Below are 22,047 nucleotides of genomic sequence, written 5' to 3' on the forward strand. Positions count from 1 at the left end.
CTCCTGACCTCCTGATTCACCCGCCTCGGCCTCCCAAAGTTCTGGGGTTACAAGCGTGAGCCACCGCGCCCGGCCCAGGTAGTTCACTTTCTTAAGAGCTGAAATATGTAAAGTGGCACATAATAAGTACTATATTAACGTTAGCTATTATTCTTGTTATTTCTACTAAGATTAATATAATAATCCTTATCTCGTACGCTCTTGTAAGAACCAACTATTTAACGTGCGAAAAGTGCCAGGCAGCACGTCGTCGAATTAATTAGATTCTTCCGATCCTCCCAATCCACCTTTCCCGAGATGCTCGAGTTCACTCACTCAAGCGTCAGCCTTCCCCAAGATGGCGTTATCTTTGACCCCAACCCCACATCCGCCCCACCCAATATGGCGTCCAACACAATCAAAAGCTTTTTCTGCCCTTCTCAAGATGGCGCCCACGCTAATCTTGTTACCTTCCGCCCTCAAGATGACCTTAGCAGTTAGCGTCAACCTCCGCACTCTCTGACCTTTCCAAAATGATGGCGAACGTAATACGCACCACACTTTGACCTTCTCAAGATGGCGTTGAGCTGACAAACTCACGTCGCAAACTCACGCAAACTCAGTGTCGTTATCGAAGACACTTCCGGTTGCGACGCAGGTAGGCTTACGAGGCCTGCTTCGGGTGCGAAGGTCCTTCTTCGGCCGGGACACTCTGGCACGACCATGGACCGTAGGAAAAAGCCTTTGGACGTCACGGCCTCCTCGGTGAGTGAGGGTATGAGGTAACTCCACGGGCTCCGGGTTCACCCTGTCTCCATCAGACAAGAATGTCGACCTAGCTTGTTTCTTCACTCGGGGACCCAGAGATCTGACCCCTCCCCTCAAACAGGAATCCCCGACCTGGATTTTCTTCTCCAGCGGGGATCCGGTTCAGTTTTCTTACAGGATCCTGAACTGGGCTTCTCTTCTCTGACACGCGCCCGGACCAGAACCCTCAGACACAGACCTGAACATGGTGTCCCGTGGGTTAGGAATCTCCCTACCTCCCTTCTGCGCTGCCCGCAAGGACCTGCACCTTGCCAGCCTTCTCCCTTACAGTCGGGAGGAACCGTAGCTTCTTTTTGCTATGCAGACATATCCTCTTCCTGGTTTCTTCTCCATTCAGGGACCCCCAAAGTCCTCCCAGAACTTTAGAGTGTGACATATTCCACAGGAGCCGAAAGTGCCCAGCGTACCCCACCTGGAACTAAATAGTTGTTAATGCAGTCACAGGGAACTGTGAAGTCTGAAAGGATGTAAGCAGCTTTATTAAATCAGCTACCTTAGAAAGAAAACGTGTTCTAAGTACACATTTTGTGCCAGCACTTTATATGCACTATCTCACTAATCCTCCCAATGGCTTTAGGAGGTAGGTGCTATTAATATCTCCGTTTTATAGATGATGAAATTGAGGCCCAGAAAGATGAAGTAGCTTTCCCCAGCTTACATACAGAAATCTTAGTGATAGCCGGGCGCGGTGGCTCACGCCTATGCTCGCGCCTGTAATCCCAGCACTTTGGGAGGCCGAGGCGGGCGGATCACCTGAGGTCGGGAGTTCGAGACCAGCCTGATCAACATGGAGAAACCCCGTCTCTACTAAAAATAAAAAAAATTAGCCGGGCGTGTTGGCGCATGCCTGTAATGCCAGCTACTCGGGAGGCTGAGGCAGGAGAATCGCTTGAACATTGGAGGCGGAGGTTGCGGTGAGCCGAGATTGCACCATTGCACTCCAGCCTGGGCAACAAGAGCGAAACTCCGTCTGGGGCGGGGGCGGGGGAAGAAATCTTAGTGATAGACCCTTGCTCATTCAGTCTAGCTGACTCCAAAGCTGCTGCCTTTTCATCATCAGAGCGAATTGTCCAACCTTTGATTTAATCTTGAATTTCCTTAAGAGTATTAGTACACAAAGGGAGTATGAAGGAAAACATAGGTGTCCCAATATTTGAGTACTAGTTATTGATAACTGGTATTGGTTAAAATTGGTACTAGTTATTATGTTTGTTTGAAGATCAGGAACCAAAAAGCTGTAAATATTAAAGCCAACCTATACTGATAGGCTAAAATTAGCAATAATTGTAATAAGAATGCTATTTGAGAATTTACAATTTTTTGAGCATCTTTTAAAGTCAAAGGCCGTTGTAGACTAGGAAGATATGTGGCTGGAAAATTTGGTGTGGTTAAGTAAGCTGAGAAGAAAAAGAAGTTTTTCATTTGTTTTTAAGAATTTACAGTATTAGGGTCTGCAGTGAAACTGCCCTTTGCATTTTTAAATGGTTACCTTTTAAATCAGTTTCTTCCAAAATGGAAATTGAACTCAGCCATTTTTATTTTCCTTAACAAGTAAAGTGATTTTTTAAGTATCTGATGGTTAAGTCAGTGATTAAGTATCTGATTTACAAATGCCCATCCATATAAGCAGCTGTACCTGGACCCTTAAAAAGGGAACGGTTGTTATGTCCTTTTTTGCAGAGTAGGCAGGGGTGACTACTGTAGCTGAGGGAGAGGCGCTCATACTCACCCAACTGCCCCACTCCCTATGCCTTGGCCTTCTTTCCTCTTCTTGAACCGGGAGATTCAGCCAAACTTACGGTTTTTGAAATGGATTAAGTCAGACGTGGAGCTGTTATAATTCACCCAGTCTATTTTATTTCTAGCTGTTGAAATAATGTGTCTTTAAAGGCTCTGCTCAGAGCTTTCTCTGATCACTCTGCTCGGAAGGAAATGCTCCCTTATCTGAATTTGTGTGCTACTTTCTTCCATTCTAGAGTAGTTTGTTACATTTTGCTGGTATTATAAATTACTTTCCTTGTTACATGGTAGGCTCTTTGAGGTAGAGAGTATGTCTGATTCATGTTTATGTGCTGCTCTTCAGTGTTAAGTACCATATACAAACTGGATGCTCAGATAGTTTTGGAATAACGGCATTTCCTTATAGAAATAATAAGTTGTGGTGATTAAATGAGTGCAGTCCTAGTCACAGAGAAGGTGCTTAATAATGCAAGTTTAATCTGAAACTAAAAGATGCAGACTTCATTAATTTTATTTTGCTTTATCACTTTCTCCTTGACTAAGGAAAGCCTCAAGTGTTGAAAGTTAGAGTGAAAATGCATTTGCAGTAGAGGTAGAATGAAACATGACTTAGCTTAATTTGTGTACTGGATTCTACATTTAAACATTAATGTTTTTTAGCCACATTTAGTTTTTTAGCCATATTTGTCCATTTAGCAGAACTTGAAATATTCCTTTGGAAATTATAATAATTTAGGAATCCAGTCACCTGCAAAAATTTAATATTTTTGTTTACTTACTGCTTTTCTTCTAGCTGGTAGATCTTAAGGCTGAACTCTTCCGAAAGCAAGAAGAATTCAAACAAGAAAAACTTCTAAAAGATTCTGGAGTTTTTGGAAAACCAAAAACAACTAGCAAGGTAAAAAATAAGATCTGATGATCTCCATTGGTTCCAAACATGGGAGAATTATACCATATTTAAGTGTTTTAAGGTTGTCAGTGGTATCTGTACACATAAATGTTAAGGAAAAAATCTCTATCTTTGTGTTTAACATTTGCATGAAATGTTATTAAAATAGAAATCAGATTATATAAAAGTACATAGTAATGTGCTAATTCTTTAGCACTTCTTTTGGAAAAATGTGGATTGTTTACATTTCATAAACGGAAGGTTATCTGGTTCTATAGGTGTTAGGTATCCAAATAGAGATAAACAATTAGATAATATAGGAATATAGCAGAAAATATCAGGGTGAATAAGAGCTGTGAATGATTTTTCCAGTTTTATAGATAATAGTGTCTACTATTTGTATTACTAATCCTCTGTAATATGTACATTTTCATTAGTCTTGATTTAGGTTGTAATCATTAAGGAAATATAAGATAGTAGGAAGTGATTCTGCACTCAAGAAGCTCTTTAGGCTGGTCATGGTGGCCCACGCCTCTAATCCCATCACTTTGGAAGGCCAAGGCAGGCAGATCACTTGACCCCAGGAGTTCAAGACCAGCCTGAGCAACATGGCAAAACCCTATCTCTACAAAAAAAAAATTAGTCAGGCATGGTGGTGTGCATCTGTATTCCCAGCTACTGGGGAAGCTGAGGTGGTGGGGGGATCACTTGAGCTCAGGATGTTGAGGCTGCAGTGAGCCGAGATCACACCACCACACTCGAGCCTGGGTGACAGAGTGAGATCCGGTCTCAAAAAAAAAAAAAAAAGTTCTTTATATAATTGAGGGCTCTTTTTTTAGCTCCTGCTTGCCACATATAATCAGTTTCTTTGTAGGACACAGCTTATCTAGTTATCTCTATTGATTCATAAGATCTCATGATCTCCTTTGTTTTTTTTTTTTTTCCTGATGCACAAGTAGATTTTTTTGGCAATCATGTGGTTCTGTTTTGTCTTCTAAAATTATTCTCCAGAAACCAAGTATCTGGAGCAAACAGAATGTAGGCGTTTCAAATCGAGCTGAGAAGGATGCTGAACAGAAGATCGAAGAACAGAAGACTTTAGACAAAGCAAGGTAAAGTTATAAGCTCTGGTAAATATAGTTACCTTTGAGGCTGCCCAGGCAGAGAAATGGAAGTTCAAATTTTGTTCTTTTTGATTTACAAATTTTATTTTTAACATCTTTCTAGCCCAATACTCTAAGTACTCTAAAAACAATATAATTTGCAGATATATCTGTAGTCTTATCATAAAAAGATAAGACATAGTCACAGTTTATAAGATGAAACATTCCTGCTTTCAGCCTTTGTTAGACACTAAGATTATCAATACATTATTAAGAAGTGTTCCCATGGTGTGGGCTAGTTGGGATGACATTAGAATTTAGAAACCCTAAATTTTCCCCCCACCCTTTTATTTTGAAAAACTTCAAGCATACATAGAACATTCTAATATTCTTCACCTAAATTCCCTAGTTAACATCTTGTCACAGGTGCTTTCCCTCTGTCTCTCACACACACCTGCGTGTATGGAGCGACTTTGTTAAGCATCATACTTTCCCTCTAAATCTTTCAGCATATATCTTCTGAGAACAAGAACATTTTCCTACATAACCACAATACCACTGTCATACCCAAGAACTTTAACACTGATAAATGAGTATTATCTATTTTGTGGTCCATATTCAGATTTCACCAGTTGTCCCAGTACAATTATGTACTTTATAGATTTAAAAAAAAAAAGATTAATCCAGGATTCAAAGATTACACATTGTATGTAGTTGTCAAATCTGTTTAGTCTTTTTAAATCTAGAACAATTCCCTTGCCTTTTGGTTGTCTGTTATGCCATTAACGTTTTTAAGGGTCCAGGCAAGTTATTTCTGCAATGTCCCACAACCAATTAGAGTCACATGAAGTGTTTTTGGTAAGAATAATATGTAGATAGTATTGTGTCCTTCCCATTGAATCACATCAGGAGGCTCATAAGGTCAGTTTGAGTCATTATTGGTGATGATAGGTTTGATTACTTGGTTAAGGTATGCCTACTTAGTTTCACCACTGTAAAGATGCCTCCTCAATTTGTAATTAATAGTAATCTGAAGTGAGAAATTTGGAGAATGTGTGAATATCCTCTTCACCAACTCATTTCCATGCAACGATTTGTTATCATTAATGAATCTTGGTAGTTATCATTTATCACAATGCTGGTTTCAGAATGATGATTTTTCTAATTCTGTCATTCCATCTTTATTATTTTTCTAAAGAAAAGACAGCTTCACTCTCAGAGAGAATCCCAGGCTTTAATGTTTGGCATGACGTGCTTTTGGATACGTGGAATAATAAAATTCTGTGGTTGCAAACAGTAGTTGCCAAGGTTGCTCAGCAATCTTGGGTCTGAAAATAGAAGGCAGAATATTAGCCCATTTGTGGACTTTTTTTCTTAGCATTTGACCTGTCCCCAACAGACCTTAGGCTTTACTTAAAGATATGATCAGTTTTGAGACATTTCCCACTCTTGGACATATTCTCAGAATTTTAATTTTGTCCATAGTTACCATGATCTTTTATTATTTTGCTCTGTATATCAAGAGTTTTTCTTGGCACTTTGCTGTGCTTTTTCTATGCAGTAACTTTTATGAAGCACTTTGGTTTTGCTGTGTTGTGGGAGTCAAGACATCTGCAGGACATCTGCCTCCCTCCAGAGCTCAGAACACACAAGCACAGTCCCAGGCTTTTTTGAGGTGGAAGGCCTTGGGCAAGTTAGTTATCCATTAAGACTCTTTCTTTATCTGTGAAGTGAGGTGGTTAATACTTAGGTTATGAAGTCCTTCAAGGAATTAAAGGAGATACATAGTATCTGGCACTTAGAGGTTGCAGACAGTGTCCCTGTTCTCATACTCTGAATTCCACCTTTCTAACTCAACAGAAGAAATTGTTCTTTAAAGTCACTAGTGACATCCTCATGCACTAAATCCAGCGGCCGTTTCCCTGACATCTTACTTGATCTCGATTATCCACTTGTAGACTGTTCCTGACCCCTGAAAACTGTTGCTACACTGCACCAAGTTTCATATCCTTTCTCACTTGCTCTCGTCCTTGCCTGTCTCTGTCCATTTTGCACCATTCTCTATTTTGCTCAGCGCTCTCTGCTCTACTGGTCTCTCTTCCTTGAAAATGTCAAGCTCATTCTCTCTTAATCTTTCCTCTTTCTGCCCTGCCTCCCCTGCCCCCAGATCCTCCTGTGGTTGGCTGCTTCTTGCTGTGCAAACCATGGCTAAGTTGTCATGTTCAGAGAGGTTTCCCCTGACTGCCCTCTCTGAGTTAGTGTCCTGCTCACTCACTCTAACCTGACACTTGTTGCTTTGTGTTTTGTTTGACTTTTAACTTTTTTTTAGTTTTCTTTTCATTAAAACAGTAAGATCCTCTGATGATCAGCTAGTTACATTAAGAGCCCTCCAAAATAGGGGTCTTAGAAACCTGATATGAGTGAGCTGGTCCACCATGCACTGCATTACTGCATGTCAAGGGGCCTCTGCTGGCATGTGTCTGTTCCCTTTACAGCTCTTCTCACAGTCTCAGATCCTCCTTTTCATTGCTTTATTTATTTAGCTTTATTGTCCTTCTCCATCTCTAGAATGGAAACTCCCAGGAAACTGGGACTTTTTCTTGTTCCTGTGAGTCCTCAGTGCCTAAAACAGCGCTTGGCAGGTAGGGCGTGTGCAATAAGTACTTGGCGAATGGATGTATAAAATAAAAGAGGAATATTTCTGACACTGTGATTAAGAGTGATCATTCACTAAGAGAACTTGCAGAAGACCTCTTTGGGGCTTCTCTGTACCATCATTAAGTATTTCCAGAATAAAGAATTGCTCCCCCTCTCATGGTCTGTACCACTGAAAAATACATGTCATCAGAATTATTGTGAGCAGAGAGGCTGCTTTGTTGGAATGTTGATATTTGTTTTAAGTTGGCAGTTAAGTTGTTGGAATCTTAAGTCAGTTGATTCACTTATTCATTCATCAAATATTGATTGAGAACCTGCTGTGTGCCAAGCGTCATTTGGGCCCTGGGACCCAGTGATGAATAAGAGGACACAGGCCATGCACTCACGGAGCTTCTGTTTTCCTTGGCAGAGCAGACATGGGGCAGGGTGGTCTGAGGGTCTCCTCAGAATGGTGTGGTCTGTACTGGTTGTGGTTGTCTTGACCCCATGAGGCTGGGCCTCATGGGCAGATGATACCTGTCAGGCAGGGAGTGTGGGGGCAACCAGGATGAACAGTTTTAAGACTATTTCTAATACTTGTATTTTTTTTTCTCCTAGGGAAAAATTGGAAGAAAAAGCCAAATTATATGAAAAAATGACTAAAGGAGACTTTATAGGTAAATAAAATTTTTTATTTCTACTTTATTTTCTGTAATTCATACAGCCCTTTGGTATTATATTACTTGTTAAAATAACTGTAGGAGAGAAAATTTAGACATCAAAATTTTACTTTCTGTGGCTGCACAGAGACAAGAAAATCAGCAATAATTTACCAAGTGTCTGGTGGGTGCCTGGCAGCATGTTAGGTGCCTGGAAGGGAGAAACAAGTACTGGAAGCCAGATCCTCTGCCTCTGCCCTCAAGGCAGGGTCATCTTCCGAGGAAAATGGCACAGAACAAAGCAAAGTTAGGAACAATGTCTGAGTCAGTCACAGTTACCTACAATTACAGCTATGCTAAAACAGGGTGGGTGGGGCTGGGTGGAATTGTGGTTCTGTCAGGTGCTAGAGTTACATTTTTTCTTTCCCTGTTATCCCTCTATTTTCTATTTGTTTTTTTCTGTGATGTGCTTATAATTGCTCTAAATCTGTTGGGTATAGTGGCTTACGCTTGTAATTCCAGCACTTTGGGAGGCCAAGGTGGGTAGATCACCTGAGGTCAGGAGTTTGCGACCAGCCTGGACAACATAGTGAGACTCTGTCTCTACAAAAAGTAATTTAAAAATTAGCTGGACATGGTGGTTCATGCCTATAGTCCCACTACTTAAGAGGCTGAGGCTCGAGCTCAGGAGTTTGAGGTTACAGTGAGCTGTTGATCCTGCCACTGCATCCTGGGTGTAGTGAGCTATGATCCAGCCTAGGTGACAGAGTGAAACCCCGTCTCTAAAAAAAAAAAAAAAGCTCCCTTATCTCATACGCCCCAGAAAAAACCCAATCTATAATTAGACAACAGTAGAAGAGATTTTATGAGGCAGTGCCTATTTCATTCCCAAAAGGCAGGGAAAGTGAATATGTAATCAGGGAAGTCTTTTGGGAGAAGTTGGGCTTACGTTTGGCAAGCTGGAGAAAGGGATCCTGCAGGGCTAGATTGGTGAGCAGACCAGCCGAGGGAGGGCAGGGCCAGAGGTCAACAGAGTCACCTAGCCTAGCATGGCTGGGGCCCAGGTACAGTAGGAGAGAGGCAAGGCTGGTCCTAGGTCCCTGGCTGCTGCTTCCAGACCACAGGGGCACTTTCTCTGTATAGCAGGAGCCTAGCACAGGAAGGGCAGACACTCAACAAAGCTAGGCACTGTAGGAGAGGCTTTGCCTTCTTCCTGAAGAGGCAGCAGGATGGCCGCCTCCTCGCTAGCCTATGGCCTTATAACTCATAGTACGTCTCCTCTCTATTCAGGAATTTTGTGGTTTTTAAAAATAAGTTTATTTTAGGCTGGGCGTGGTGGCTCACGCCTGTAATCCCAGCATTTTGGGAGGCTGAGGCGGGCGGAATGGTCAGGAGTTTGAGACCAACCTGGCCAAGCAAAGGTCAGGAGTTTGAGACCAACCTGGCCAAGCAAAACCCTGTCTCTACTAAAAATACAAAAGTTTGCTGGGTGTGGTGGCAGGCGCCTGTAGTCCCAGCTACTCGGCACACTGAGGCAGGAGAATCACTTGAACCCGGGAGGTGGAGGTTGCAGTGAGTCAAGATGGTGCCACTGCACTCCAGCCTGGGCGAAAGAGTGAGACTCTGTCTCAAAAAAAAAAAGCTTATTTTATTAAAGTCTTCTCTCTTTTGATTCAAACTTTACTTATATTGTTAATATAGAAATCAGGTCCAAAGGAGTGTGAGTGTAGAGACCTGATTTTGTCAAAGCCAGCAAGCCCACCTCCTGATAGATATGTCAGACCTACAAGTTTGGGCAAGTTATGTTTTGAAGCCTCAGTTTTTCTTCACCCTAAGGTGGGGAAAACACCACCACTGGTAATAGGAAGCCTAATGTCAGTTCAATGTAGCTTAATCTCTGTCATCAGAGAAAAAGACTCAAATGACTGTGTCCTAAATCCAGTGTAGTGAAACTTTAGGTATACATAATTTGTGCTACATGAGCTATCCTGGGTTAAATTAGGTGTCACGGATTGTTGTTTAACTGTCAGTGTGTGTTTTAGCTCCTCAAGTGGACCATAAGCCCTGCAGGCAGAGAGTGTCTTGCGTATCTGTATATGTCCTGTAGGGTCTCGCTCCATGCCTTGCCTGGAATTGGTGTTCATTGGCTTGACAAGAACTCAGATGACTTCTTTTACCTGTATTATGATCTTTAAAACATTTACCAAACCACAACAGTATAATCAGGGCTAGTGATCCAGCCCGCATGATGAGACAGATATGTAACACCTAAAGCAAGAAGTTCTACTGTCCTAATCTGATGACATGGAAAATGCAGTTTTGCTTCTGTATGATGTAATTGGTTGGATGAGTTGCATAAAATCAGACTGTTGTGTTATCTTAAAATGACATTCTAAGATGGTTTTGCTTACTCAGGTAGTGATTGATGAGGCAACAGAAAACTTTAGGCTTTTTCAAGATTTTTTTGTGTAGTATGTGTCAGTTCCCAAGGTGGCTGTGTCTTTGTAAACGTTTGAGGAGTGGAGGCATTGGCTGATGAGCCGTCAGGGGTGATGGGGCCACCAGGCAATGAATGCGACTGCTTCTTGTCAATTCCATGTGTGATTTTCCTTTTTGATGTCTGAAAACTGATTTTTATGTCCTAGATGAAGAAGTGGAGGATATGTACCTTGTGGATTTCACGCAGAAGATCATAGACAAGCGCAAAGAAATGGAGGCATCTGGTGCCCATAGAGATTCTCAAAAGGCAGGAGAAAGGGACGACGATGAGGAAAACCTTCCTGAGGGAGAGATCCCTCCTCCCCAAGACCCCAGTGAAGAATGGTTGGTAACATCATGGATTAGCTCTGAGGAACATCCTCAGACTTGTGCTGACATTTTGGGAGTGATTTTGTTGGGTTGTTATCAAGCCATTTCTCTTTATTGTTCCTGGGTGTTCTTTTGAGACTTCCTTTTAAGTTAGGTTGGATGAGGTTATTATGGATGTAAAAACAGTAGCTCAAATGAAGACATAATTACAATAGTTACATATAATTACAAATACTGACTGAGCTCCTGCTGTGTGCCCAGCCCTGTGCCAGGCCCGAGGAGACTCAGTGCCTGGCAGACTTGGCTTGCCTGGATCACTAACATGAAACAGTGCAGGCAGAGCGCCTTCCTTTTGTACCTGAGCTGCTGCGTTACCTGTGTCCTCGTTCTGACATGGTGGAGAGCTGCCATCTAGGAGAAGGAAGCCGGCAGTGGTGGCCCTGTATGTCTTACTCTGACTGTGACATTGTTTGGCAGTGTGGTGTGGACTCGTGGGCCTTGGACGATTCCAGCTGTACCTCTCACTGACTGTATGATCTTAATCAGGTTCCTCAGTCTTTGAGGCTCAGGATCTTCCCGTATAAAATAGAGATTATACTGCCTCATTCCCATGACCCTTTACTTTAATCCCGCTTCAAGAAGTAAGAGTGTTCTGGGCTACACAAGAAACTACTGCCTGTGAAGTATAAGCAGGCATTTTGTAAACCTTTATTATTGACATTTTCCTGAATTTTGCCTATATGTAGATGAATGATAGAAGAACCAAACTCGTCTTTTCCTTAAAGAGACTATCAACAAGTAGAGAGACCAGAATGGGAATTCTGTTATAATGATTTTTTTCTACCTAAGATATTATTGTTTGGAAACTATTCAGCAGTTCTTGAAATTGCTGAGAGCTGTACTGATGCTCTGACAATTTTCTGGGAACCCACCCTCTTGCCTTTGGGATCCTTCTCATCCTCCTTTCAAGGCTGAAATAGCCTCCTCATGGTGGGCATTTTTTGGGAACTTCTCAGGACTCTTTGCAGCAGGCGTTGATCTTTTGTCAGCCTTTGGCCCTGTGGGCAGTCATTGATGAGCTGAAGAGAGCAGTCCCAGCTACTGTGGATGGCAGAGAAGCTGCATCTTCCTTCCACTGAGGGTGTCCATGTTGGTTCAGAAATAACATTCTCATTGGGATAAAACAGGTATTTTCTTACCTACTTTCTTACATCTAAATAATTTGGTACCATTTGGAACAGGTACCATTTGGTACCATTTGGAACAGGCTTGAACAGCCTGCAAGCTATAAGGAACCAAAAGAGAAGAACATACAGTCTCTTCTTTTGGTGCCTTTCTTCATCATTTCTTTCTTTCTTATTTATTTGTTTTTGAGGCAGGGTCTCCACACTCCGTCACCCAGGCAGGAGTGCAGTGGCATGATCGTGGCTCATTGTAGCCTCGACCTCCTGGGCTGAAGCAATCCTCCTGCCTCAGTTTTTAATTTTTTTTTTGTAGAAATAGGGTCTCACTATGTTGCCTAGGCTCTTCTTGAATTCCTTGGCTCAAGCAATCCTCCCGCCTGGGCCTCCCAAAGTGCTGGGATTACAGGCATGAGCCACTAGGCCTGGCCTATCATTTCTAATCTCTTAAGTGATTGCTCCCTCATCTGAAGTCAGGTAGCACTTAATATACTTCCTGCTCTTCGGGTATTACCTTTTATTTATTATTGTCACATACTAGGCCTCATTATCAGAAAAAGATTTTAGCAAACTTTTGGTAGTCTTTATGTACCCAGTGTTGTTAATAAGCGTTTCATGGGTGTGTGCCTTAACTTCCCCAGACCCTTGGAAGGTGGCATGGCTGTTAGCCCTCCTGTATTATTCTCCTTGCCTGAGGAAAGCTTTGTTTGCCTGCAGGGGTTGCTCAGTGAGTGATTGCTGATTAGATGGAGCCGTGGCTGACTACTGTCTTGCCACTTCTATTTAATGGGATCTGTACGTTTTGGAGGCCTTCTCCAGAAACAGAATAGTCTATGATTGCTTTTCAAAGCAGAAATCTCATCTCCTTTGAAATGTCTAATGTCTTTTTAAAAATTTTTGCTTATTAATGCCTGTGTGATTACAAGCAATTTGCCAGTGATTTGAAGAGTTTGGAGGGCAATTGAAGGTGTCACATGCCACCATATGGTGAAGGAAGACGCTCTGCAAGCAGTTCTGACACATTTTTTTGTTTTTAAATTAAGCTCCAGAATCGTAATTGCTTGTAAAATCCTTTTGATAGTTAAATTCCAGGTGGTAGAAAATCTTTCCAAGATACTGTAAATAATTACACAGACCATCTGGCTAGATGGTTTTCTTCCCCATCCATTTGAGGGGGAAGAAAAGGAAGAAAGAAACTGCTTGCTGCAGTTGGAGGTTTTATTTCTTGTGATAATCAGCTTCAGTACTAGAGTAAACACTCAGTTTTTAAATCACAACTAACAATTGAAATCAGTATTGCTTGAGGGAAAAAAAATTGCTAACAAAAGCAAAGCCACATACCTACCGAATCTGACCTTAGATTGGTCTGCCAGGTAGTACTTATTGGACCCTTAAGTGTGTATTCAGTACCCTGCTAAAGGCTGTAGGAGATTCTCTGCCCATAATTTAAAAAGTAAAATATCTGTTGCGTCATAATACAAATGAGATGTTTGTCATGAAAATCTGTCCATATTTTCTATTGTAGGAAGTAAGAATATTTCATTTGCCTTGCTATCTGCCTGGCTTAGCTGTCTAACCACTGTCTAGTTTGAGCAAAGATGAGGAGAGAGGTATGGTGTTTGGCTTCCTCCTAATTAAGAAGAGTCCAACTCTGAAAAATACTGTGAATTTCTTACATTATCAGATTGCTAATACATTGGGCAGAATTGTACCAATTAGAGGAAATAAGAGAAAGAAGAAAAAGTCTGACTTGAAGTCTGTGAGGAAATGAGCAAGTTGAGAATCTCAGGCACAAGGCAAAGTTACTAAGATACTGATAAAATGTCTGGAATTGTCTTAACTAGATTAAAGTAAGTTCATAGATGCTGCAGCAAAATTCTGTGTGGGTGATTTATCTGTGAAATCAAAGACATAAATGATCAAAATTATTGTCAACAGTTTCTAAAACTAATATTTAATAAGGAGCACAATGAGCTTATTGTGTGTCAGCTTTAAAAAGCATATTCCTATCAATGGTGGTGGTCTCTGAGGCTGGGGTCTCTTCTTGGTAGTGAGGCTTCTCTTTCCCCTTCACTGTTCACCTACTCCCTGACTTAGGGGCTTGTACATATGTACAAGTCCTTCATATCTTTTTGCTTTCATTTCAGGGTGGATTATGTGGACTCTTTGGGGCGTTCCCGGCGCTGTATGAGAAAAGATTTGCCAGATCTGCTGGAGATGGATAAAAATCTTCAGGGGAGACTGTAAGTGTGTGTGGTATGCAGAGCTCTGCCCAGGTCTGAAATGCAGCCACAGGGATTGTTTTGTGAGGGGAGGCTGTTTTATAATTAATGATCTCTGTTGCTCCAGTAAGGAAATATTGATTGATTGAAGCACTTTTTAGTGGTTAGCATGCACATACACACATAATCCACACTTCGAGAACAACCTGACTGGTAGATGAGTAGAGCTGTCTCTTTCACCTTGAAGGATGTCTGACTACAGAGTGACAGAATAAGCCCAAACCAAACCAGCAAACCAGCCTTTGTGGAGAAAGTGGTTTGAGAATTTACACTTGATTTTCCCACAAGCAAGTGGCTCCAGGGAGAGAACTTATTCACTTTTTCTTTATGTATCGTTGCATTTCTGAAGTAAGGACCTTATAACTAGATTTTTCAGCAGGACCTAAGACCTAAGAGATAACTCTAAAACATAAGATCTAAGAGGTAACTCTAAAACACAAGACCTAAGAGATAACTCTGAAACATCCAGGGGAATAAATTCCTCTTACTACAGGAACTTTTATGTGAGAAGTGTTGGGAGAAACTCCACCTTGTCCAAGTCCTGCAGGTTCAGGCATCCAGCAGATAGCCTTTGGCTTGGCATGAGAAAGGGAGAGCGGAAACCTTGAGCTTCTCAGGGCCTGGCCATCTGCAAGGACAGGAGACATCACTCAGGCCAAAATGTTAAGCAGTTTTCATGTCCCCAGATGAGAAACCATCCACAGGAGGAGACCCGGAGTTCCCCCTCCCTGCCTGGGCCACCTCCCATCTGGTCAGCCCAGGACCTGGGTGGAAGGAAAGTTTTATGTCTTGAGTGCTCGGGCAAGATTCCGTCATGCTCATGTAACGAGTCTCGTGCTTGAGTAAGAAGGGTGAAGGCTGGCCGGGTGCAGTGGCTCACGCCTGTAATCCCAGCACTTCGGGAGGCCAAGGTAGGCAGATCACCTGAGATTAGAAGTTCAAAACCAGCCTCGCCAACATGGTGAAACCCTGTCTCTACTAAAAATACAAAATTAGCCGGATGTGGTGTTGGGTGCCTGTAATCCCAGCTACTCGGGAGGCTGAGGCAGGAGAATCTCTTGAACCTGGGAAGCGGAGGTTTCAGTGAGCCGAGATTGTGACACTGCACTTCAGCCTGGGCAACAGAGCAAGACTAGTCTCAAAAAAAAAAGGTGAAGGCTGTGTAATTGATTTTCCAGCAGTCTTGTGGGTCAGAAGCCTCTGTAGTTCCCTGTCTTCTTTATCAAGTAGTGTTACTTATCCATGATGCAACTGACTGTACTTAAACACTGATATCTCAGTCCTTATCTGAAGATAGTTTTTGCTGTGTTTTCCTACTAGTTTTATTAGTCCTGCTAATGAAAAAACCCTGTTATCTGAAGATATGAGAAAAGAACTTCAGCGCCAGCAATGGGAGGAAGAAGAAAGAGAGGCCCTGAAGAGGCCCATGGGGCCCGTACATTATGAAGACATTCGGGAAAATGGTATGACTATTTTCTTGCAGCTTTGCAAATCTTTTTTCTAATCTTAAACTGATGGCAAACATTAAGGGAAGTATTCATAAAGCAATAGCTTTTACATGGAAATTAAAGATCCTGCTTTGGAAATTGAAAATATTTCCTTTGTTGACTTCATAGCCTTAAAATACTCACATTGGGAATATCTTCCTGACAGAGGGTCTGGTAATCCAATGGATCGTTCCCCAAGAGAAGTGGAGACAGCCCCTGAAAGCAAACGAACGTTTGTTATGCTTCCCTTGGCAAACAGGACAAAAACTTGGTCTAACTTTTGTGTTTCTTTGGTGTTTTGTTTTTTCGCTTAGCTGTTTTCTTTTTTTAAAACTTGTGCCAAATATCACTGTGTTTCTTTTTGCTTTGGTAGGAAATGTGGCTTGAGTATAGTTGAATGATCAGGACAGTCTGATCTTTTGGGTAATTTGTACTTCTTTCAGAGGCCCGGCAACTTGGCGTTGGGTATTTTGCCTTTGCCCGAGACAAAGAGTTGAGAAACAAGCAGATGAAAACCTTAGAGATGCTGCGTGAACAGGTACAGATAAATCCCAAGTGGCTGTGAGGAAGGATGTGAGCGCTTGGTTTCTTGCTGGACCACACTGCAGAAAAATCTAGTAAATTAACTAGAAATTAAAATTGATATTTGGAATTGCATAAAGGTAGTTGCCATACTATTTTGTGTTTCAAATTTTATAACTGCTCACAAGTAACCTGTGCAACTTTGATGTTTTAAATCTGGTGCCAAATATGGCACTTTTGGAGCGACTTGGATGGGAAAATAGTAAATTACTTAAGGGATTAAGGTGTAGGATGGAATGGGTTGGTTTTCTTGAGTGTTAAGGCTTGCAAGATGCTCTTTGAACGCTTATGAAACTTTGTAAGACATCGGAGGGTTGATGTAAGAGTACTTCATAGGGCTTCATTATAAGGATCTCAAGGATAGCTTCTTAGAGGTGGCCTGAAGATCAATTAGCCAGTCTATTTTTAGAAGAAAATTTCATCTTTTTGAACAGGAATATTGCAAATTTGGCTTCGAGCAAATAATTTTCTGATTTTCTGTTCAGACAACAGATCAGAGAACAAAACGAGAAAACATAAAGGAAAAGCGAAAGGCTATCTTAGAGGCAAGACTTGCCAAACTTCGACAAAAAAAGATGAAAAAATCAAAAGAAGGTGGAACAGAGGAAGAAAACAGAGGTATGTCATGTCTATGTTGCTGAACTTCAAAAGGGAAAATTTTGTTCCATTGACGTCTTGCTAATAGGGCTGGCAACATGAAAATTAGCCATTTAGTTTTATATCTAAGCAAACAGTATACCTTTGAGGTACTGGCAGGAGCAATTTTTATAACCAAAGTGATGCAGAATGACATTCAATATTTTTAGGCTATAGATGAGGATATGAAGCAACAGTACATTGTGTTGCGTCTTAGAATGGCATAGTCTTGTAATTGAGACAGTAAAGAGATATTTTAAGATAAAGTTTAGTTTTGCGTATATGTTTTAGACTTACATTTTTTGCTATTGGTTATTTTATATATATATTTTAAGAAATTTGTATTCATAAAGTTACGTAGTAAAAGAATTTAGAAATATGAATATCGACAGCTTGCCAAAGCTTACCAAAGAACTGTGCTCCAGAAGTTGGTGATTTGGAACTTGGAGCACAGTTCCCCTTGGAAACACTATTAAATGCTGTGTCAGACTAGCTTAGTGTGTAAGTTGTGGTAGTATAAGCTAAATTGCCATCAATCCAGAGACTCCTACATAGAATGGCTCAAACAATATAGAGATCTGTTTCTCTACTTAACAACTTGGAGGTGGGTGGGTGAGTGGGTATCCGGGCTAGGTGAGCAGCTCTGCCCCAGGTGGTCATCTAGTCCCAGGCTTCCTCCAGTCTTGCTGTTTCTGCCATTTCCTAGAGTATTTTTTTCTTCTGCACAAAGCTTGCTCCCCTGCTCCCCTGTTCATGATCCAGCCTAGGGGTAGGCAGGGAGACGAGGGAGGGAGCCAGCTTCCGTTTTAGAGCTGTGAGTGGGAACTTACATACAACCTATGCATTTACATCCCACTGGCCAGAGCTCAGTCCTGTGGGCCACACCTCACTGTAGGAGAAGCTGGGAAATGGCCTCTCCAGCAAGCTGGCCACATGCTCAGCTGAAACCTGGGGGCATTCTATTACCCAAAGGAAAAGGGGGAGTGTGGGTATGAGGGGGTCATACAGCTCTCCATCTCTCACAAAGCTTATGTGAAGCCATGGGCCGTTTCCTAATGTCTGAACAAAACAGACCAGAAACATTTAGGAATTTGAAAACCATCTGTTTAGTTTCAGATAAATGCTGTCTCTATAACATGTTAAGCTGTGCAGATTGTTTGTCTAATTTTGCTCCATCTCCTGAACATCTGTCATGTCCAGAAAATGTGAAGTGCCACCGCAGTGTTTTTTAAAAATCTGTGTTTCTTTTACATTTAAAAAATGTGACCAAAATTGAAGAGCCTACACCAGACCCCAACTCTTCATCCCCTTGGCTCTGCTCGCTTCTGCTCTGAGATTGTGATGTTAGTTGAGTGATTTGGGGGTTTCTGGTCCTGCGATTGCCAGTTTGGAGAAGCAGAGTGGCATAGTGAGGGGCACAGAGACTAAAATCCATCCAGCCCAGCTCAGGACCCCATCCCGTATCACTTTCTACCTGTGTACCATTTCAGAGCTTAATTTTCCCCCTCTATAAAATGGGGATAACATGGAAATATTGAATTTATTAGGATTGTTATAAGAATTAAATAACGCTGTTGTATACAAAAGACTTAATCCACTGCCTGGGACATGATAGGTAATTCATAAATATTGATGGTTACTTTTACTTTCAGGATTAGCATGTTCTGTATTTTTAGAAATGTCTTATTCCCTTACAAAAATAGATGGAGATGTTATTGGGCCTTTGCCACTGGAGCCAGAGCCTGTGCCAGCTCCACGTCCTGCTGCCCAGAGTAGCAAGGTAGAAGTCATTGTCCAGGAGAGGAAGGACACCAAGCCCGGAGTGCCACACGTCCGGGAGTGGGACCGCGGAAAAGGTAAGGGAGGCGGGCTCTGAGGTGTAAGAACTCTCTAGTGAATGGAAAATGGTTTTTTTTTCCAGAAGCACTTGGGGTAAGTTTTAACTTCGTGCTGCCTCGTGTGGTTTTACAGCTTTGGAATGCCATTTCTCAGGATCTGCCTTTAAAGTATTATGAAGGTTTGGTGTTCTCATGTGCTCTGTTTTTTGCAGCCTCTTTTATGTTCAGTTGAAAATGGTCTACATGCCAGTGTACTAACCTGGATTCACACATAGTTGCACTGGGGAATTTTCCTGGACATTTTTTCGGTAAATTCTCTTTTTTTTTTTTTTTTTTTGAGACGGAGTCTCGCTCTGCCGCCCAGGCTGGAGTGCTGTGGCCGGATCTCAGCTCACTGCAAACTCCGCCTCCCGGGTTCACGCCATTCTCCTGCCTCAGCCTCCCGAGTAGCTGGGACTACAGGCGACTGCCACCTCGCCCGGCTAATTTTTTGTATTTTTTAGTAGAGACGGGGTTTCACCGTGTTAGCCAGGATGGTCTCGATCTCCTGACCTCGTGATCCGCCCATCTCGGCCTCCCAAAGTGCTGGGATTACAGGCTTGAGCCACCGCGCCCAGCCGGGTAAATTCTCTAGAGTGTCCACAGCAGCCTCTCTTTGGAAGACTATGGTTTATGCCTCTTTGAAAAAAATCATTTCAGTAGAACATTAGTCCATGCTGTCTGAGCTGATAAGATCCAAAGCTAAAGTAAGAGAAATGCAAGAGCCACTGTTAGAAATAGAGGTGAAATACCAAACAAGGTTGGGCAGGTCCCGTTTGTGTCTTCCAAAACTCAATAAAGGACAAAATTTGTATTTTGGTGTGAAATACCTACAGTGTCATGTCAAGCAGATGATTTGTCTGTATTTCTCTTTTTCTGTATTTCCCATCTAGAGGTAGTCACTCCCTTTTCTTAGCCTGGTCTTTTATACTGGTTGTAGGTATTACTTATACCTTGTAACATAGTTTTACTGTTGCCATTCTTGTTCTTTGGATAGTTTGTGGTGGCTTTTAAGAAATATATGCAACGATTGGATAATAGTAACAATAAATTCAACTGATTTGTTAGTCTGTTCTAATAATTTTCTTTCTTATTTTTACTAGAATTTTCCTTTGGATACTGGTCGAAGAGGCAGTCAGATCTCCGGGCTGAGAGAGATCCTGAGTTTGCCCCACCGTCAGATTACTTTGTGGGTCAGAAGAGAACTGGTTTTTCCAGCAGCCAGGCATGGAGCAGGCCTGGGCCAGCACAGAGTGACCCAGGGCAGTGCCCTGACCAGAGCCACGGACCTAGCCCTGCACATACGTCACCCACTCCTGTCCCCGACAACCCACCACAAGCCCCCACAGTTAATTTCAAAACTCTGGATGACATGATTTCGTATTACAAACAAGTGACTTGATCTTTCAAAGCACCCTGGCTTGGGTTTGTACTTTGACAGTGCCTTTCTCTCCCAGAGAGAGAGAAATGACTTTAGGAACTGAATTGTACCTTTGTCCTCTCCTTTCCCTAGGAGGCACACACTTGAGGTTGGATTTGTCAGCAAGGAGGAAAGTCGTGGAAACTTTGCCCACTTGGCTGTTCATTTTATTCTAAGAGGGATAGGGACATACCTACCTGGATTTACATGTGAACGGCAATAGAATAGAAGTATTTATTCTGTAAAATTTGACACTGAGATGTGCTTAAAACCCTGTCTCTTTCATACCTACTCCCACGACTTACTCATATTTAAGGGTTCTTTTCCATTCCTTTTGCAAATACTAGCATGCAGATGTCTTTATTCCAAGGATTCAGCTTCCAGATCAGCTGATGGAACATAGGTCAGGAGGAATTTCTCCTTGTCAAGCAGTGGCAGAGTGCATGGGAGGCAAAATGTGTTCTCCAAGAGGATCCGGAAGTAATCACATAGGAAATGATAAGGAAGACCAGGAGGAGCTCTTCGTAGTCCAGAAAGGTAGAAGTGGGAGTTGTTTACTTACTTTTACTGTCATACCATCCTATTACCTACACTCCTGTGTGCAGTGGGCATTCAGTAAATGTGTGTTGAATGATGGACGTACGTGGAGGCTGCTGCATCTAGTCAGAGACTGATATGCCTTAGCGGCAATGGTTAGAGCTTTTCAGCGCATTCCACCTCTCTGTCGCCGCCATGCTCAGCTTCCTCACGTTCAGGAACCTGACTTGGATCAGACTTGGGGCTGCACAGTGGAGCAGGTGGGTCGCCATGTCATTAGTAACAAGGAGAGGGTTGGGGGTGGGCAGGGCTCCAGAAAGTCAGTGGGGTGCCTGGGCACCCACCCCATCCTCTGCCTGCCACACCTCAGAGGGTTCCTACAGCTGCAGACAAGCAGTTGAGGGTTGATGACCTGGCCCATAGGGCTCCCATAGCTGGTTCCCAGGCCAGTGAGTGCTGTGAGAATGTGTAGCACAAGTCTTTGATGTTCCTTGAGGAGTGGGAAGGAGAGGAGTGAGTGAAGGAGACTGTCCCCTGGGCGTCCTCTGCAATGGCATTGTCTCTGTTCCCACAGTGCTGCAGTGTGGAAGGGAGTGCCCCATCCTCATTACAGATGACACTGGAGTGTGGAGGGGTCGATGACTCGTGCAGGGTCATATGGTACCTAAGGAGCAGATCTCAGACTTAAATACAATTGATGTCTAACTCGCAGACAGACTTTTCAGTGCCCTCTGCTCTTAGTTTTGTTGCCCTAGTATCAAGCAATCTTAGACAAACATCCTGAATTCTTACAAACTTACCTCTAAACACCGAGGGTAAAGGTGCCAGTCCTGTTAATGGTCAGCCTAATCATTCTGTCAGCCTAATTGGGTAATTGCTTTTTTTAAGAAATACACATAAAAACCAACTAACCCAGCTGCCTTTTTTGCAGAAATTGACAAGCTAATCTTAAAATTCACATGGAAATGCAAGGAACCCAGAATAGCCAAAACAATCTAGAGAAAAAACAAAGGACTCACACTTCCTGACTTCAAGACTGACCACAAAGCTACAGTAATCTACACAGTGTGGTAGTGGCATAAGAATAGACACATAGATCAGTGGAATAGAGATGAAAGTCCAGAAATAAAACATATCCGTGGTCAACTGATTTTTGACAGTGGTGCCAGAACCATCCAGTGGGGAAAGAACAGTCTTTTCAACAAGTGGTTCTGGGATAACTGAATATTCCATGCAAAAGAATGGGTTTGGACTTCTGCCTCATGCCACATACAAAAAACTCACGATGAATTGAAGACCTAAATGTAAGAGCTAAAACTACAAAACCAACTGAAACAGCTTGTAGGATAAAGAGGGAGGAGAAAAAAAGAAAAATTGGAATACTAAAAAGAAAAATAGAATA

The 22,047-nt window shown here is 42.3% G+C and overlaps 1 protein-coding gene across 1 annotated transcript; it reads left to right on the plus strand.

Moving 5' to 3' along the window:
• The first annotated feature begins 618 nt into the window (after nucleotides 1–618).
• Nucleotides 619–21,556, plus strand: CCDC174 (coiled-coil domain containing 174). The gene is made up of 11 exons (XM_011950675.1): nucleotides 619–744; nucleotides 3,341–3,445; nucleotides 4,448–4,548; nucleotides 7,795–7,853; nucleotides 10,481–10,658; nucleotides 13,972–14,067; nucleotides 15,427–15,569; nucleotides 16,037–16,131; nucleotides 16,661–16,793; nucleotides 18,515–18,667; nucleotides 19,792–21,556. The coding sequence occupies exons 1-11, from the start codon at nucleotides 703–705 to the stop codon at nucleotides 20,088–20,090; spliced, it is 1,404 nt and encodes a 467-aa protein (XP_011806065.1). The 5' UTR covers nucleotides 619–702; the 3' UTR covers nucleotides 20,091–21,556.
• Nucleotides 21,557–22,047: the final 491 nt, after the last annotated feature.

The sequence above is a fragment of the Colobus angolensis genome, unplaced genomic scaffold, assembly GCF_000951035.1.
Source record: "Colobus angolensis palliatus isolate OR3802 unplaced genomic scaffold, Cang.pa_1.0 Scaffold31, whole genome shotgun sequence".
In the NCBI taxonomy this organism is placed as follows: domain Eukaryota; kingdom Metazoa; phylum Chordata; class Mammalia; order Primates; family Cercopithecidae; genus Colobus; species Colobus angolensis.